This window comes from Myxocyprinus asiaticus, chromosome 31 (assembly GCF_019703515.2).
Source record: "Myxocyprinus asiaticus isolate MX2 ecotype Aquarium Trade chromosome 31, UBuf_Myxa_2, whole genome shotgun sequence".
NCBI classification, from domain to species: domain Eukaryota; kingdom Metazoa; phylum Chordata; class Actinopteri; order Cypriniformes; family Catostomidae; genus Myxocyprinus; species Myxocyprinus asiaticus.
In genome coordinates, this window is record NC_059374.1 from 26,459,189 (window position 1) to 26,478,480 (window position 19,292).

Sequence of the window (19,292 nt, forward strand, 5' to 3'; positions counted from 1 at the left end):
CTAGCAGCTCCAGGTTAAAGATTTAAAAATTAAAACTTTTTATTAAAATGTCAGTTATTGGTATTGGAAACAATTAGCTGTGAATTATCGGTATACGCCCAGAAGTCCATATCAGTGCAACCCTTATGTTATTTCACTATTTGAGATGTTGCCAACCCTAAACGTGAAGCATTAATATCCACACATATAACAATGATGACATTGTGCTATCCCATTTATTTTGGCAAGCCATATAACTTCCTGTTTATGTGGGTTATTTTTTAATTTGTTGTCCTCATTTGCAGGTGAAGCTGTCAGACTTTGGATTTTGTGCCCAGGTCTCAAAAGAAGTGCAACGTAGGAAGTCTCTTGTAGGGACGCCCTATTGGATGGCCCCTGAGCTCATCTCAAGACTTCCATATGGACAAGAGGTAAGATACTTCCCTGATTTTGTAATACTACTGACTGTTCTGAAAACAGATTCAATATTAAGTCTGTCAAATCCAACAAAAAAATTTTTTATAGGTGGATATTTGGTCACTTGGAATTATGGTGATCGAAATGGTGGATGGAGAGCCACCGTACTTTAATGAGCCTCCACTCAAGGCAATGAAGATGATTCGAGACAATCTGCCGCCCAAGCTCAAAAACCTCCACAAGGTAACCAGGCTCTTTGGCTGTGTCCACTTGGTTAACCATGAGGGCGCAATACAAATGAATGTCTAAACCCATGTGCACTGACCTGTTTAAGTCACGTTTGGCACACTCGATTAAGTTGTTTTTCTGTATCCTTAGGTCTCACCGCTTCTAAAGGGATTTTTAGACAGGATGCTTGTACGAGATCCTGCCCAGAGGGCTACAGCTCAAGAGCTGCTAAAGCATCCCTTCCTGAGTAAAGCAGGTCCTCCCTCTTGCATTGTTCCCCTCATGAGGCAGAACCGCATGAGATGAGAAGAGAGGAGCAATCAGGGCGGAATCTGTCAGGCCCTCTACTGAGCTCAATGCAAAGACACAAAAGCAAAAATGGAGTCTGAAGAGAGCATGTTTTTAACATTTTAAATGATTGTACAGGTCAAGCGTTTAAGGAGAAAAGGCCATAGATGCTTTGGACTCTACACATTGAGAGGGCTTTTTGAAACGAACATTTTACCACTGTTTTTATCAACCCATAGATTACACTGTATTTTGCAACATGAAATAGTCACAGTGTTCTGGCTTACTAGCGGAAATGCGAAAAATTCACATCGCAGTGGTTTTAAGCTTGACCTCTAACAATGCGCTTTTGGGTGAACTGAGTATGTTAAAGAGGTTAAGACATTATGAAATTAACCACTTGGATTCTAATCTGCCCTCAATATAAAGCAACAGATTTTCAATGAATGGACTTTATCTTTTGCAACTGGACCACACTACTCATTAATCTGTTTTTAAACAAGAAAACAACTACTGAAGATGAACACTTTTTTTTTTAAAGGAAAAAGAAGAGAAACTAGGTTCCTGTTACAACACTAAGCAAAGATAAACACTGGAGGCGTCTTGTTTCAGACAGTTTTTAATTTTTGTTTTAATGAACGTAGAGAGAGAGATATCAGTTTTGTTTTCATGTTACATTGCAATGATTTATTTTGAGTGCTTTTAAGCATTGTGCTGAGTTGGAAGCTGCACTCCAATATGATTACCACACAGAAACTTCCAATAATTCATTGTTCCACTTTTTAGGTTTTTTTATTGATTCGAAACTTTCACTACGGCTCCACGCCACATTACCAAAAGTGATGTAGTTGTTTCCAATGTAGGGCAGTCTGTGGGAGAATGTCCTCTCATGTGCACCCAAATCCTTTAGCTAAGTAGCTCATATCTTTGAAGTATCGTGGCCTTTTTCTGAAGGATTCATTTGTGGTACTATGTTTTGTAGGAGAGACAAGGTTGGACTATACAAATGTATAGCTGAGCATTATGTATGCTCTAGTTTATGAGAGCGTTTTGGCAATAGAAAGTGGACCCTATAGATCTTGCTTGATCCCACCATGTCACTTCTCCCAGAGCTACCACAAAGCACACAAACTAATGTATAGGCACACATGTGTTTATGTGCACAAACACTAATACTATTGGTGATGCACACTACGGCTCTCCATTACTAGAGCCCTACATCATATTCAAGGATTTAAGAGATGAGTAGTAGCTTGCACCTAGAAAGCAACCAAAGACAGTATGAACTTTTAAAGCAGAGAGTAGGTTTATAATGAACCACACATCACGTTTAGATTGTGTATCTTTTGTTTTGTTTGGTCACGCAGATCTAGGACCAAAGTTGACGTGAGTACTGACAAAAATGTAAATGATAATCGAAAGGCTGTTAAAAAATTACTCCCATTGGCATTCGTTGTAGTGACACCACATGAATACAGACTAAATCATTAATCTGATTCAAGTGACTGCACAGTTATTTGAAGGTTAAGATCATGTGTACATTGGTTAATTTACTGACCGTTTGAAGATGTAGCGATCGATTAATCCTAGACTGTAGCAGTAGTTTATGTATATATATATTGAGTTATTCTAAAAATCAGTTTCTTCTGCTGAAGGTTTAAACTGTAACACAGCAACCATAACTCTAATTGTAGATGTTAGGGCATGAAAAAATTAATGACAGATGTGATTAATATAAAAAAAAACACTGCTAGTTATTTGTTTGTTTCCACCAGTAAAAAGTTTTTTTGTAAGCACCAGTTCTATTCAAACAGGAGTGTTACTTTTTTAGGAGGTAAAAAAAAGCAAAACATGACAATCAGGCATTGGAACAGAGTTGGTTGTACACTAATAGCATTTAAATGTCTATTTAAAGATGAATAATTGAAATGTACTTTTCAAAGAGCTAATAGCGTTCATAGAGTCACAATAAAGTGGATCTGTGAAATATTGTATGTGTAGATTGTGATTTAGCAAGCCCAGTGCACTGAAGCAAAGAATGAGGTTGAATCTAGAGATCATTATTGGTAGCTTTCCTACAAAAAAACAGCCTTAATGCATGAATATCTTTTCAGCAACATTACTTACGGGAATGGGCTGTTTGGACAATGCACCGTGTATGCCAAGTGATTTGTGACCAGCCTCTCAAATATTTTTGGGTTATATCTTTTGATACACTTGCTAAATGTTAAATGGTAGTTGACTTAGCTTTAGAAAGAGGATGTCTGCATGTTACCAGAAACCTTAATTGGATGTGTGGTTGGAAAATGCTGTACTGTAAACAAAACAACTTGATTTGCATGATTTTGTTGTATTGAATAGATTTCAGAACATATTTCCTTCTTCCACAATTGAAGATGTATCATTCCCAGGACAGATGTGAGCTTTATCTCTTGTGTGGCAAGATATAATCTGCTTTTTTGTTAATTGTTTCTGATTGTTCTTCATTTGGTGCTCGCATGTAGTACTGGATTCGAGTAATGTTAGCAAATGTGCTCTGGAAGGGTACATACGGCTTTCTTTTATTTTTTTCCATTTTAGCTCCATTTCATATTGTCACTGCATTGAACCTAATGGATCTCCCATATTCTGCTGTTGACTTCATGCTGTTTTGAAGTCTTATTTGTTTCTAATTAATCTTGCACTGTAAACAAACTTTGTCTGTAACCGTTATTTACTCTGTCAGCATGTAGATAGTTCTAAGAGACATTGTTTTTGTTTCAAAGGTGAAAGAAGCACTGCTGGCAATCTGACATGGATGCTGCTCTCTCAAAAACCTGATAGACACATCATTTTGGAGTAATATATTAAAAACATCATCAACATCTTTTTGAATATACAACTGCTACTGACAGGCCAGCATCTTTGTAAAACTGTTTTGCTCTTGTTCAGCTCTTTCCTGTTAATTTTATTTTGTAAGTATAGTCATTTTTGACGGACAACCAATTCTCAGTTCTCTCTACGATATGTGAATATTTACTGGTGGTAAAATGGACTTGTTCAAGTTTTTTCAAATACAGTTTTCAAACACATTCTCATTCGACTCCTTGTTTCACTCTTAGGCCAATTGTAGTACAAAGTGTAGCTTAAAGTGTTGCCTTTTTATTTCACTTGAGACAAGCAGAACTGTCAAATTTTACTAAGGTGTGTCACAATCATTTTCGCCTCTGGGCATATTTCTTGGTGATGTGTGATAATTCTGCGTAGTCTTGTGATAATTGAAAATGTTTCTGTCAGTGTATATTAGATGCACTTTCTGTTGTACTGAACAGAGAAAAAAGTTTAATCTCTGTGAGTCCTACAATCTCATTGATAGTTGTTATATCTTGGATAATATTAAAGGAATATTCTGGGTTCAATACAAGTTAAGCTCAATTGACAGCATTTGTGGCATAATGTTGATTATCACAAAAATGTATTTCGACTCGTCCCTCTTTTTCTTTAAAAAGCAAAAATCGATCTTACAGTGAGGCCCTTACAATGGATGTGAATGGGGCCAATTTTTGGAGGGTTTAAAGGCAGAAATGTGAGATTACAATTTTATAAAAGCACTTTCATTATTCAGTTAAAACTTGTGTATTATTTGAGCTGTAAAGTTGTTTAAATCATCATTTTACCAGTAATTTTAGGGTTTGTTGGCATTTGGAATGCCCAGTTCCCACTACTTAGTAGGTCCTCATGGTGGCGCGGTTACTCACCTCAATCCGGGTGGCGGAGGACCAGTCTCAGTTGCCTCCGCTTCTGAGACCATCAGTCCATGCATTTTATCACGTGGCTCGCTGTCAGGGTTGGGGAGTAACGGAATACATGTAATGGGATTACGTATTTAAAATACAAAATATAAGTAACTGAATTCCACTACAGTTACCATTTAAATCATTGGTATTTAGAATAGTTACATTCAAAAAGTATTTTGATTACTGAAGAGAGTACTTTGCATTTTATTGTCATTTGTTTCATTTAATATTTAGTCCTTTCAGATGGACAACATTTATACATATAAATGATGCGATTCAAAGTGCATTTGAACAGCAGTGATACATCATAAGAAAGTGTATTACATTCATACGAGCAGACAGAGGAGTAAGTTTGAAGTAATTTTGGAGCAGAAGAAATAGAAATAAACCTTGTGTAAATTGTCAGCTTTATGCTAAGCTAAAATGCTATTTCTAGCCATTTTACATGCACGTTACCAGGCACGGTCATATTTTTTTATCAAGAAAATTGTGATCTTGAGTAATCTAATGGAATATGTTATAAATTACATTTTACAGTATGTATTCTGTAATCTGTAGTGAAATACATTTCAAAAGTAACCCTCCCAACCCTGCTTGTTGTGCATGACACTGCAGAGACTCACAGCATGTGGAGACACATGCTACTCTCCGTGATTCACACACAATTTACCACGTGCGACCACGAGGAGGTTACCCCATGTGACTCTACCCTCCCTAGCAACCGGACCAATTTGGTTGCTTAGGAGACCTGGCTGGAGTCACTCAGCACACCCTGGGTTCGAACTCACGACTCCAGGGGTGGTAGTCAGCTCAATACTTGCTGAGCAAGTTTTTTTTTTTTTTTTTTTTTTTTTTTTTTTTTTATATAAAGAAAATGCTGTGGTTATCAACATTATGCCACAAATGCTATCGACTGAGCTTAATTAGTATTGAACCTAGAATATTCATTTAAACTTTCAAGTTGAAATCTCAGTGAATGTCAAAATATGAAACATTCAAACCCCTCTGTGATGCCCAGAAACTAGGCTTTGAGACAACCTCCGTCACTCCAGTAGTATTTGGTTTTTTGGCTCTTAGATGCGCTTTATCGATATTAATCCATCTTTAGTTTGTCACTACTGTTTTGTTTGTGTTTGTCTGCCGTTCCATTTTCCTCTTCTTTTAATCTAAATGGGGAAGCAGTTTCTTCTTAGGTGGGGTCGTAAAAAGTATTTGAATAAATCATACCACAATGCCATTTTGGTTTCCAGAATATGACTTCGTGCTGCGGGCGGAGCTATCGTGCACGCGCAGCTCGTGCGACCAATCAGAACGCGAGCTGCGCGTGATAACTCAGCTGTGCGGTGAGTCATCTGACAGCTGCTGTAGAATAGATGCACTTGTTGAATCAGCTCACGGTCAGCCGGCCAGGTTGTGTGCTAAGTCATCTGAAATCGCTTTTGACTGTCCCGTTGTAAAAGAGAACACACTAAAGAACCGACTGGGTTAAAACCGGCGGATTTTTTGATCTTACATCAAGGCGAGCTGAATTGTCAGGTGAGTTTCATTTTAGACAAGTGTGCATGATCTCATGCACTCCATCAGTGTTACATTACAAATGTGGAAGTGAAGGCAGAATATAATGTCACAATAGAGCTTGTGTGCACCTGTTCTGCTGTTCACAAACGCTTTATAGCCGAAGTGTGCATGTGAATAGTCCTTTACACGCGCATCAATTAATCACGTTTGGGTTTTGTACAGTCTTTTGTGGTTACATGCCTGTATGTGGTATATTTATATCCCATGTCAAGTGCACTGACGAACAGAATCAGCACAGTTGATTAATAGATTAATGGCTTTATTAACAGAGCATAATTATCAGAGATCAGTTGTCTTTTAGTGTGTGTGTGTGTGTGTGTGTGTGACCTACATTGTGAGGACTACATTTTGATGTCCTCATAATGAAGGAAAACCTGAAACCACCTATTTGTATGGACATCCCAACTGTCTTTCTTCACTAAATTTAATTCAATGAAAATGCCAAAAGGTTTCTGTGAGTCTAGGGATGAGGCATAACAAATGCATAACAAATAAACTCATTATAAAACTTCAGAAGTCAATGGGAAGTGATGATCATGATAATACCAATGAGTGTGTATGTGTATGAGTCATGTTCCCCATCATACCCATTATTAGCTGTCTAATTGGAAAAGTGTATAATAATACAGCAATCTATTCTAATATCTCCATTGTTTGGTTTGCCTGTTGTCACTATTAATGGAAGATGAATGCAGCACAATCCTTTTGCAAAGTGCACTTAATAGTGACATTTTTTTTAATAATGTACTGTATTTAGTAACGGTGACAGCGAGCCGCCTACGTTGTGGTCGGTCAAGATGTCAAGATGTTGATGTGGGACAATCCAGCATGTTACACAGATGACTATTGCAGCAATCAAAGCGAGCATTCAGTGTTTATGGTTTCTGAGATGATTGCTACAACTTTCTCTTCTCTTTGCTAAAGTTTGTGGACGCTGACAGTCATTTTTGGACCACTATTGAAATGACTGACGCCCTGACATTTAATTAACTCCCTTTTGAATGGGCATGTTGTGCAGGTGCATTATTCTGGGGTCAGGGGTTGGGTGTGGTGTATGCCAGCTGTAGGTTCACTCCTCTGCTTCTTGTAAACCAAACCAATATGTGGTTAATGGTTTAAACACCCTGGTAGTCACACCATGTAATGCGCCTAAGAAATGCATCTATTTCCTATTCTTGAGTCATGCTCTAATAGCCTGTCAACACAGCTGACGTAAAGCTCCCTATCAGAAAAGTTTATAAGCAGTCTTGACCCAAGACTGTAGATCTATTCTGTAACTGACCCACTGCTTAGATGCAAACTGCTGCTATGCCAATGGCCATACTGAGTTCTGTCTGTCTGTTTGTTTGTTCATTGTGTTAGCAGGACAGGTGTTTTGATGTCTGCACAGCGATTGTCTCTCTGGCCATGTCTGCAAACTGCCCTGAGCTACGGGGTTCTCATGCTGGCAGCTCTGCCAGACAAAACCACAGGTATGGAAGCTTCCTTTCAGCATGCCACATCTTCCTCTTCCAGATAACTTGCCACCAACTTCCTCTGAAACTCACTAAAAAAATATTGTTTCATTACTGTATCACAGAAGAACAAGAATAAAAGTCGGCACACCACTGCTCAAAAAATAGATAATTTGTTGAAACGTCACCAAGGTGTGAATACAATAAATTATCAATTTTTGGAGTAATGGTGTGCCGATTTGTTGAACTATTTTCCCCTTTTTGGTCAAGCACCTACACTGTGTGTGCTTTTGCTTACAGTTTTGCTAATTATCACAGTAGCCATAATCTTTAATCTGCCACAAGGACTTGTAAAGGTGCCAGTTTTGACAATATTTAGCAGACATGCCAGGGCTGAAAGTTATCTTTCCCTCAATGTAATTTATAACTAGAGATCAACTGATAGTTTCAGATTATTTTTATGTTAAAGGCTCCAATAAATAATTATTGGAGTAACCAATATTTCATTTGCTGTTTTACGTCTGCATTTTGACACAATATTTAATTTGCTATTTTATGGCTGCATTTTGACACAATAGTAAATAAATGATTCATCACTAACCCCTTGAAAGTGAATGGCCTGCCAAAAACGTCTCCGTTACGTACGTAACCTCGATTCCCTGAGACAAAGGGAACGAGACATTGCGTAGTTACGCATATGGGGAGTGCCTTCATACACGACCTAGTTGAAACCTCTCTAATAACGGCAATATTCTAATATTGGCTATGGTGTTTGAGCCCCGCCTGTTTTTGGCGTGAAATTGTCTGCTATAAAAACAGGTGCACAAACACCATTTCCATAGAAATTCTGACTGAGATCAAGGAGCACATCGCTCATACCTCAAGAACACTGAGTCTTGTAGTGCGGCTAGCATTCGCAATGTCTCGTTCCCTTCGTCTACACGACATATCTTTCCAGAGAGAAAACATGTCGGCGCAGTCTTGTGGGACGGCGACTGACATGAGCATGCCGCAGTGAGTGATCCTTGTGATTGCCAGGAGGAGAGCACTCGTAACGAATATATGAACTATAGTCATATAGTATGAATTAACTCCTTATGAACCCAGTCGGGAAGTGAGTATATTTATAATGAAAGCGCTTCCAACTTTATGGTGAATTATAACAGCCTGACTGCAGGCGGTTGAGCAAATGATGGGGAGCCCGTATTTAAAGCGAAGGGCACAGTATATATATATATATATTTGGTTAATGCATAGCAAGTGCTCTAAACAGAGAGGACTGTGGGAAAAAAAAAAAAAAGAGACGTTATGTCTAGGTTGTAAAACCTTGCGAATGTGTTTTGAGAGGACCACCCTGCTGCAAAACATATGTCCATGCCCATGAGGAGGCCATGCCTCTAGTTGAGTGTGCTTTAACACCAATTGGGCAAGTCTTACCCTGCAACTCATAAGCCAGGGTAATTGCATCGACAGTCCAGTGAGAGAGCCTTTGCTTGGAGACGGACGTTCCTTTTGTGCGTCCTCCATAGCATATAAAGAACTGATCAGACAATCTGAACTGGCAAGTATGCTCAACATATGCATGTAGTGCCCGTACAGGTCATATATGCAATAATTGTTCCTCATCCGAATTAAATGGAGGAAGGAAGAAGGCCTAAAGATGAACCACCTGCGCTTTGACGGGCGTGGTTAGGACCTTGGGTACATAACCTTTCCTTGGTTTGACAGTGGTTCTTCAAAGAACGGGGCCAAACTCCAGACATGAATTGTCGACTGATAGTGAATGCAGGTCACAGACCCGTTTTACTGAGGCCAGAGCCAACAGTAGTGCGGCCTTAACGGAGAGCATGCGCAATTCAACAGAGTCCAAAGGCTCGAAGGGGGGCCCTGCGAGAGCTTTAAGGACTAAAGTTAAGTCCCAAGTCGGGACTGTAGCCGGCCGAGGTGGGTTTAATCGTATTGCTCCTTTAAGGAACTTTATGATTAAATCATGCTTGCCTATAGAGGCGCCGGCTTCATGTGCGTGATACGCAGATATAGTTGCCACATACACTTTGAGCGTTGACGGGGTGCGTCTAATCGCTCTTGAAGAAATATTAGAATTTCATGTATGGGGCAGTTTACTGGGTCCTTGCCATGTAAGAGACACCAATCAGTGAACACCTTCCATTTTAGCATGTAGAGATATCTCATGGGCGGTGCGCCAGCTTGGAAAATGGTGTTCATGACTGAACGCATCGGTTCTGGTGTGTGTAGTGTGCCCCATTCAGAGGCCACACATGCAGGTTCCACAGCTAGGGCTGGGGATGCCAGATTGTGCCTCACGCCTGAGGGGAGATCCCTTCTCAGTGGTATTTCCCATGGTGAGCAAGCTGTACAGCATCTCTATCATTTCCGGAAACCATGGCTGGTTGGGCCATTTCGGCGCAACTAATAGAACCGTTTCCTTGTCCTCTCAGACTTTGCATATGACAGAGTGAATAAGGCATACCGGGGGGAAATGTATATTTGCATTTCCCCAGCCATTTGTGTGCCATTGCATCCATTCCCAGTGGGGCTTGGGACTTCGAATAACAGAGGGGACAGTGGGCATTCTCCACTGAGGCAAATAGATCGATTTCTGCTTTGCAGAATATTTCCCAAATCCTCAGTGCAGTTTGAGGATGAAGTCAGTTCGCCCAGTATCTCAACAGTGGCGGTGAATGAATTCCACCTTGGCTGTTTATATATGCACAACTCTCATGCTGTCTGAGCAAACACCATGATGCCACCACCACAAATCCCAATGCTTTCTGAAACAGTTTCAGTGTAAGTGTTCTCCCCTATTTGAACTGAGGCGGACACTGCAGAATGGCTGAAGCAGTAAAGCTCTGTGCTGGCATAACAGAGCCTCTGATTGTGCTAGTAACAGCCAATCGTCAAGGTAGTTCAAGGTGCGCACGCCGCTCAGTTTAAGAGGGGTGAGAACCGCATCAGTGCGCTTTGTGAATGTGCGAGGAGCCAAAGACAGTCCGAAGGGCAGGACTTTGAATTGATACACCTTTCCCTCGAACGCAAATCTCAAAAACATCCTGTGATGTTGTACAATTTGGATATGAAAGTACGCATCCTTCAGATCTATCGACGCAAACTAGTCGTGTGGGCGTACATGCGATAAGATCCGTTTCTGAGTATTCATTTTGAATGGGCGCTTTAAGTGCGCAATTTAAATGTCTCAGATCCAGGATTGGCCGAAGCCCGCCGTCTTGGAACAAGAAAATAACGGCTTTAAAACCCTTTTTGTGCTTGACAATTTGGCACAATCTCTAATGCGTTTTTCACGATAAGACTGTGTATTTTGGCTAGTAACACTGGCGCGTCTTCGGACGAAACCGTGGAAGACAGAACGCCGTTGAAACAGGGTGGCCGGTGTGCAAAATTGGATCGTATAACCATGTTCGATCGTTTTTGCACCCATTCTGAAATACCCGTTAGGGCTCGCCACACATCCGCGTAACGGGACAGAGAGCAATTTGGTTTGCTCACTGAATGATATGATGCGACGCTAACTATAGAGAAGCGGTTGCACATAATGTGTGTGCTTTGAAGAGGAAAAAGGGGCTCTTTATTGAGAATGTGTGAGCATCTCGTGCATTTGCAACGAATGCTGTATTCTTTTTTGCACTTATTGCATTTTTTATTGCATTTATTTGAGTGCAAGACACAGAAACAACATTTTGAACAATACTGTGAACAACAATATTCCTTTCCAGACAAACAATAGTGGGGAGATGGGTAACAGTGTTTTGTGTCTCCAATCGAGCCTTTTTTGGAGTAACCGGACTCTACTTCTGCTTCAAAGTGTTGTGCCCGTCAGGAGCTTTTGCTGCGCGTGCTGATACGCAGGTACCGGTGAGGCAGCAGGTGTAGGGCTTTTAGTCGGGTGCTGGCTCGAAACAGAGCGAGTGGCGAAACGGCTGTGATATACTCCATTTGGGCATAAAGTGTCTCATAGCCTGTGACTGCTGCTGAATCGTGACGTAACGCTCAGCAAACTTATTCACAGAGCTGCCAAAGAGGCCGGCTGGAGACACTGGAGCATCCAACAGAGTGGCTTTTTCCTTATCACTCATTTCTGTGAGGGTCAGCCATATACGTCGATCCAGAACTGCCAGGTTGACCATGGACTTGCCGATGGCCTGCGCAGTGACTTTCGTGGTATGCAGCGCTAAATCTGTGGCGGTGTGGAGCTCTTTGAATATCTCTGGATCGAAGCTGTGCTCGTCCATTTGCCTGAGGAGCTTGGCTTGAAATTCCTGGCGCACCGCCATTGTGTGGAGTGCTGATCCAGTTTGTTCTGCTGCTGAGTAAGCTTTTCCCGCCAGTGCGGACGTTTGTCGACACGGTTTGGAAGGATGTATGGGGCATGATTTCCACGTTCTGTTCCACGCTTTAATAACAGTTTTCTTCCCTGTGATCCACATTAAAGAGGATGGCGTCACTGCGCGAGCGCACCATATAAGGTCGCGTGCCAGGACTTGAATAGTTCGTTATGAACTTCGGGGAAGAATTTGTGGGATGCTGCCATTTGACGGCATCCGGACTGCTGGAACCATTCATCGAGGCAAGACTTCAGGTTCCTCTGGGGGAGGCCACTCTCCCTGTCAGTGGCGTGTGCACATCCCTCACCTTCACTGGGGGGAGGTGCGGCAGCATCATCATCCACTGACCACTCGCCTGATGCAGCGAGAGACATAATGACATCGTCATTATTATCCCCAGTGTCAGAACCGCTGCACGAGACAAGGCCGCCCGTTCTTTCAGAAGGCCGAAGCTCATCTCGCACATAGCGTATCGGAAAACATGCGCTTCGGAGAGACTGAGGGGCTCGCGGGGCGTGTGCCGCCACAAGGACCACCTCAAAGTCATCCTGCTCGACCTCGCGGCCCCGCCGTGCCTCCTCGTGTGAATCCTCGGGTATCAAAGAAGAGGCAGGTGGGAGGGCTTGTGAGGCTGAATCATCCCTCAGAACGAAGGTGATTCACGAGCAAAGCGTCTTGAGACTCATGCATTCACAGTGAGGGCAGTCTGTCTACATGAGAGCTGACTCTGCGTGGCCTAGACAGTAAATGCAGCTCTCATGCTGATCTGACGGCGGGATGTGCCTCTCGCACAAGGATCTTACGAAACGACATCTTTAAAAAGACGCGAACACATAAGTGACTCTTTTGGATATATAAATTAATATATATTTATATTTATATTTATATCACACAGTATACAATATACCATATACAATTGCTTTATAAGGATACACAAATCCTGCCGAAGCGCTGCGGAGAATCAGCATGCTGAGGCCCGTTCACCAGCGAAGCGTCAATCCCGCTGACTCGTGTATATCGACGACGAAGCTAGAGGCCTTCTAGATGAGATGATCGCTGTCTTGAAGGAAGAAATTCTGAGGAAATGGTGTTTGTGCACCTGTTTTTATAGCGGAGAAGTTTTGTGCCAAAACAGGCGGGGCTCAAACACCATAGCCAATATTAGAATATTGGCTTTATTGTAGAGAGGTTTCAACTAGGTTGTGTATGAAGGCACTCCCCGTATGCGTAACTTCACAATGTCAAGTGTACTGAGTCGTAAGGGAACATACTTTACGCAAATATGCGAATGCAGATTTGATGAACTTGGCCAACGCATTGAACATGTTAACGTGCGTTTTTGCATTTCTGTGGCATTAATAAACCTCAGTAATCAGGGGGGCGATAGTTACCATCAAAAGTCTGTGCCATTAAACTGGATGTTATGTAAGAGACCTGTTCAGCTGTGACATCAATTTGTAGGCGAACCAGGAAGTCTAATTCGCCATGGTTTCACTCTTTTCCAATTGGCTTTTATAATGGGGTTTTTGAACTTGTGTGTAAAATAAAATCTGTGGTAAACATAACTTGATGATATGTAGACATTGTGTTCTACAACATAAATTACACACTTTCATACCTCAAAGTGAATTATGAAGCTGCCGTGTGTTTTTGTTTTTAAAAGTATGTAATTCATTTTGGCTTGAAAATTCAAATTTGAGGTATGAAAGTGTGTAATTCAAGTTGTAGAAAGCAATGTCTACGTATCTTCCAGTAATGTTCACCACAGACCTTATTCTGCACTTTAGTTCAAAAACCCCATTATAAAAAAACCCATAGGAAAATCCCTAGGGAACCCATGGTGAATTCTCTTCCGAGTTTTTGGACTATAAGCTGAAGCGCTCTATTGACTCAAGATTTTGCTTCGCCATGACAGTAGTTTGCTTGAAAGAGAAAATTCACTGTAGCTGTGGACAATTCCAACTAATGTCCAATATAGCGCCTCTTGCGGCAACGTTGAGAATGCAATACGTACTTGCATTGTGTTATGAATTGAGGTCTGACACATTTAAAAATGCAACAGTGCACAAACTCTAGCTTGAGAAGTTAGTAGCATCAGTGATGACATACTTGCATTGAGTACGTTTTGATGTTAATAATAAAACGTCAAGTTAACCTCTACCTGTTAACACATTTGAATGTGCAGTTGTGTAAAGGCGTTGTTGCATGCTATTTTAGAGACTTACCAGATGGCACCATTTATCTGTAAACCCGATATTTAAAGGTGCACTCAGTAAGTTTTCGCTCATGTCGTCTATTACTTACTCTGACCCCAAGGGGCATGGATGCAGCATCATTCAAAATCAATAGTTTTCAGTAACCGATGCCAGTGAAGAAGCTCACTATTCACAATAAGCCATGATTAATTTAATCCATGAGTAAGTGTCCAATAACAGGACGGTTACTGAGATTAAGCGAGTAGTGTTCGACTGGTCATGTGATCCTAACATGGTGGCTCCCATGAGGGGACCCTTATGTAGAATAAAACCATCTTCATCTTATGTGAGTGGTCATGATTTTATACATACGTTTCCAAATTCCAATGAATTTCTTGATCAGTAAAACCTTTTTAATGAGGAAAAAAATAGTACACCTATAAAAAGTGCACCTTTAAGTACTGATAACCAATGAAGTGGAAAAGTGTGAATATCGGTAAAAAAAAAAAAAAAAAAAATCGGTCAAACTGATTATCTTTATTGAGATTCATATCTCTCTTTTTTTTTGTTTTAAGGTCAAAATTGCTCTCACCCAATTGTACCAGAGCATGGAGGTTTCCACTGTGATCCCTCTCCTTGTCGTGGTTTCGCTCAAAAGAGCACCATTCGCTTCTTCTGCGAGCCGGGCTACACTCTACCCTTCCGCCAACATCGGTCTAGATGTCTTCATGGGCAATGGCGACCAAGCATTCCCACTTGTATACCTCAACCAGGTAAGAAAAGACAAAATTTATTTACATTTGGTTTGTAGTTAGATGCTTGGCATCATTGAGAGTGTCATTATGTTCCTGTAGCTCAACTTGTAGATCATGGTACTACCAATGGCGAAGTCATGGGTTTGTTTCCCAGGGTATACGGGAAATTATAAAATGTATAGTCTGCCAGGTTGAAAAATGTTAAATGTAAAAAGAGTAAGATGTTTGTTTCAATGGGAAAATTTGGGTTTTCCAATCGTTGTTCTCCACTGATATTGCAATAATTTACTGTCATACGCAGTAAGATATTGATGTGGAATTCTGAAGGTACTTACTGTCCAGACAACTCAGACTTCCTTTTCTTGCATCAGTCATTTAGATAGTTCTGCATTTTGATTGAAGAATCTCTGTGGGATGCATGGATTTCACAAGCATTACCATTAATAAATGACCTACATAAACCCCAGGCAGGCCCCAATAGAACTAAAAACTTTGACAGTTCACATTCAGGCTGCTCACTTCCTCATTTAAGCAGAAACCTGTCACAAGAGGAAACCAACAGCTTGAGCAGGAAGTTAGCAAAGTCACCAAACTAACCAATCTTACTGTTTCTGTGCATGTAAAGGCCTCGGAAAACAGTTCCGTCATTGAATCAAAATTAAAGGATGTAAACCACTACCCAAACACTTATTCCAAAAACTTGCTTGTCTTTTGGCTGTAATTTGTAGTTCAATAAGTTTTCAAGTTCTTTAACAAACTAACTCATTCTTAAGTAGAAGTCTTTAATGGTGTGCATTCTTTTCTTAACAGAGGGCCATGCCGAACATCATGAAAAGATAGTCAACTCTATCCCAAGTGTGGCTACAACTGCTATTGGAGTGTCCATCTTCCTTCTTACCACAACAGCCTGTTTGGTTATCAAATCCCGTCTATTCACCTGTCATACACAAAGGTTTTCAGTTTTGCTAGCTTTATCATACGGAAAGAACTACACTACCCACAGTCTGACTAACCAGGAAAAGGGTGGATATGGCCAAAATTATATGGACACCACCAGGTTTAAATATTTTAGCTACACTAATTACTAGAATATGCATAAAATCAAGCATACATCTCTGAAATCTTCCAAGACTAATATTTTTTGTAAAATGGGCATACCTATTCTGATCTAGCATTTTAATGCTCTTGTGCACAAAGTATCCACATACTTTTGGCAATGTAGTGTATGTTGCAAAGACTAGAAACGATGAATTGCATACATGAGAATATATGTTGATTGGTATATCTTGCTCTCTCATCAGGCGATCCTCGGATCAGTTGGACCTAATGGTAGATGGCTTACCTGTGTCTCTTCCCACATATGAGGAGGCAATCTACAGCAGTTGGGGCCAGCGACTCCCTTCCTTCCGTGGACCCACTCAGCTCCTGTTGGCCCAGCATGCATCAGAGCACAGTCCACTTACATCCCTCATACACTCGGATTCCAATCGTTGCACCGATACAGCCAATCAGAGCACAGAAGCTCTGCCACCTTCTTACGAAGAGGTCCAATCACAATCGAGAGACCGTACAACTGACAGTGATGAGCGGACCTTGCAAAGTGCACTTTCTGTTGATAAATGCAACTAATTACTGGACTTTAATTGACTCACCCTTTGACTTCTGACTGTTTATTTTCTTGCACAGGGGTGCTTGACTTATTTTTGCCTTCGATCATGGATTCACCCTCAGTTTAAAGAATATTCAAGAGGTCATGATTTTCTCTGAGTTTGAGTAAAATTTTGCAACTGAAAGGGTGTCTTATTGACCTAACTGGTCAGACATGGCTATCTTTTTTCGAGGTAAAGTGCTGCAATATAGATTATTTTGATGTTTTCAGTGATAAGCTGGAAATATAGCTATTAACTTCCCTCAGTGAGGGGAATTAGATCACAATGTTCAAGGGGACTTTTATGATTGATGAATGACTTTTATTTAAAGATGTATGTATTACATTAGGGGATGAGAGCTTTTATAGTCACTTTACAGCCTTTTAATTCACTCTACCAGCCTTTACAGCCAAGAATTCTTTATTTTACCTTGAGTAGGCTCCGATTCTTGAAACCTGTTTTAGCTGATAATATGATTCCTTAGATTGATTCCTGACCTGCAAGATACTTCCACTTAAAAGGGATAATTCACCCAAAAATATAATTGAGGTTTTCATTTACTCAATCTTATGTTGTTCCAAACCCGTTTCTGGGTGAACTATTCTACTATGTAGAACAGGGGAATAGACTTGAAGTATACTTGCTGAATTGACATTGAATGTGTTTTTGTGTACTTAGTTTTTACTTTCTTTTTCCACATGAAAACTATCTTTCATTTTATGATATGTAACATTTACATTCTTATATCATGTATAGAACTGTGCACAAAGTATATATAAAAGTAATAATGCAAAAAAAAAAAAAAAAAAAAAACTTTATGAATGAAATATTTGCTATTAAAACTCATTTTAATCTGCACCCTAATGTGTTTACAAGTGGTGTTTTTTTTTTCTGAGCTGGTTACACACACCTGTTTTCCTTAAGGTTATCACAGGATGATCCCTGCTTAAACCAACGTTTCCAAATGTTTTGGCTAAGGGTGTAATAGTGTAGAGAGACTTTCTCAACAAATGTTCATTAAAGAGGCCAATGTGTGTTCTTATAAAAGTGTCAAGTTTGTTTAAAGTTGTTCTCACACTAGTTTGAGCAGACAGATTAATGCTGGTTAGAAGCCATGATCTATAAGAGGGATATTATGAGCTCAGAGTAATATTTTTAGAAATAGAGAACATGACACCTACACAATCAAATTTGACCTACATACATACCCTCTGTGAATAGGCTTGCTTTGTGCTTTTTTTCATTGGACATGATCATGTAATGGTAAGCTGGTTTCCTTATTCATTTACATTTAATCATTTAGCAGAAGCTTTTATCCAAACAATTTACAAAATGAGGAACATAAGCAATACTTGTCATACAAAAGCCAACAACACTTGTTGCTGCATTAACCAGCTAAATGAGTTTTATTTTCTGCCAAGTTTTGTTATTCTTAATTAACAATAAAAAAATGCATATAAACTAAACTGCACAGTCAAAATCCTCAAGTAAAACTGAATTACTACCAATAACAATTTGCTTCCGCCGTGATTCTTAAATAGAAGAAAATCCTGTTTCCCACTTGTAGCTAAGACTTTGTGGTGGTGTTCATTTGTGTTCAAATTATAAATATGATAATTCCAATATTTACATTTATGCATTTGGCAGATGCTTTTATCCAAAGCAACATACAGTGCACTTATTACAGGGACAATCCCCCTGGAGTTAAGTGCCTTGCTTAAGGACACAATGGTGGTGGCTGTGGGGATTGTTATGCGCTTTAGCCCATTACGCCACCCCCACTCTATATGACTTGAACACCATCATTTTTAAAGGTGTACTCGTTAGTCATCGTATATGAGTGTACATGAATTTAACCTCCTGAGACCCCACGTCCACTTGCGTGGACATTACGTTTTGGCTTCGCTATAGGTTATGCATCATTTAATTTCATTTTAACAGACTGATCTCAGTTCAGAAGATTCTAGGCTGTCATTAAAGGGTTAAACTTTTGACACACCGAGTCATGTGACAAAACAACATGGCACTGATCTCAGCTGAGTTTGTCTTTGGGAGAAATGCCAACAAAACTACATCTGGTAAGAAACCTAATCAAGTATTTACATTAAAGCCTGTTTGAGTCAAAAGAGCAGAGTCTTTAGTTTTATCTGATATGCCATTTCAGAGGACTTTCAGAGGCTGTTTACAGAGTTAGGATGAAAATAAGGTGCATTTTGAACTGTTCAAAGACCAGTACAGAGTAGACAGACAGCACACTGGAGGTTAAGTAATTCCCTAATTAGGGAGCAAGGGAGCATCCAAAAGCTCTCAATGCAGACAAGTCCATTCACTCCTAACATCAGACAAAAAGTTCAGTTTCAGGCTGCAGATGATGTTCAGAACACTCAACATGTTTGGCAGACATGGGACAATAGTAATCAGTACGCAGAAAAACATGAATAACCAACACTCCTGGAAACATAATAAACAATTGACTTTCTATGCTTGGTATTATTTAAAATTTCACAACTTAGTTTCACTGTCCACATGTATGGACATCAGTTTTATAGGAAAACTGTTTGGTCTAAAGACAATTTTTATTTATTTATTTGCATGTTTCTTAGAGACTAGTA

The 19,292-nt window shown here is 40.2% G+C and overlaps 2 protein-coding genes across 3 annotated transcripts in view; both read left to right on the forward strand.

Annotated features, from left to right (window-relative positions):
- The window catches only part of pak4 (p21 protein (Cdc42/Rac)-activated kinase 4), a 37,352-nt gene extending 33,375 nt beyond the window's left edge, over nt 1-3,977 (forward strand). The window contains exons 8-10 of the mRNA XM_051666165.1: nt 285-410; nt 505-639; nt 775-3,977. Coding sequence (XP_051522125.1) covers nt 285-410; nt 505-639; nt 775-930 — 417 coding nt within the window. The 3' untranslated portion in view covers nt 931-3,977. The remainder of the gene's footprint in view (nt 1-284; nt 411-504; nt 640-774) is intronic.
- Nucleotides 3,978-6,014: 2,037 nt separating this feature from the next.
- On the forward strand, nt 6,015-17,648 carry zgc:152863 (uncharacterized protein LOC562658 homolog). Of its 2 annotated transcripts, none has more exons than XM_051666181.1 (5): nt 6,015-6,224; nt 7,629-7,738; nt 14,852-15,049; nt 15,842-15,983; nt 16,333-17,648. In XM_051666181.1, exons 2-5 carry the CDS (start codon nt 7,645-7,647, stop codon nt 16,658-16,660), a joined length of 762 nt encoding a protein of 253 aa, XP_051522141.1. In that variant the 5' UTR covers nt 6,015-6,224; nt 7,629-7,644; the 3' UTR covers nt 16,661-17,648. The 2 variants fall into 2 exon arrangements, with proteins under 2 accessions (XP_051522141.1, XP_051522140.1); XM_051666180.1 differs by having other exon boundaries at nt 6,016-6,224; nt 7,632-7,738.
- The last annotated feature ends 1,644 nt before the right edge of the window (nt 17,649-19,292 follow it).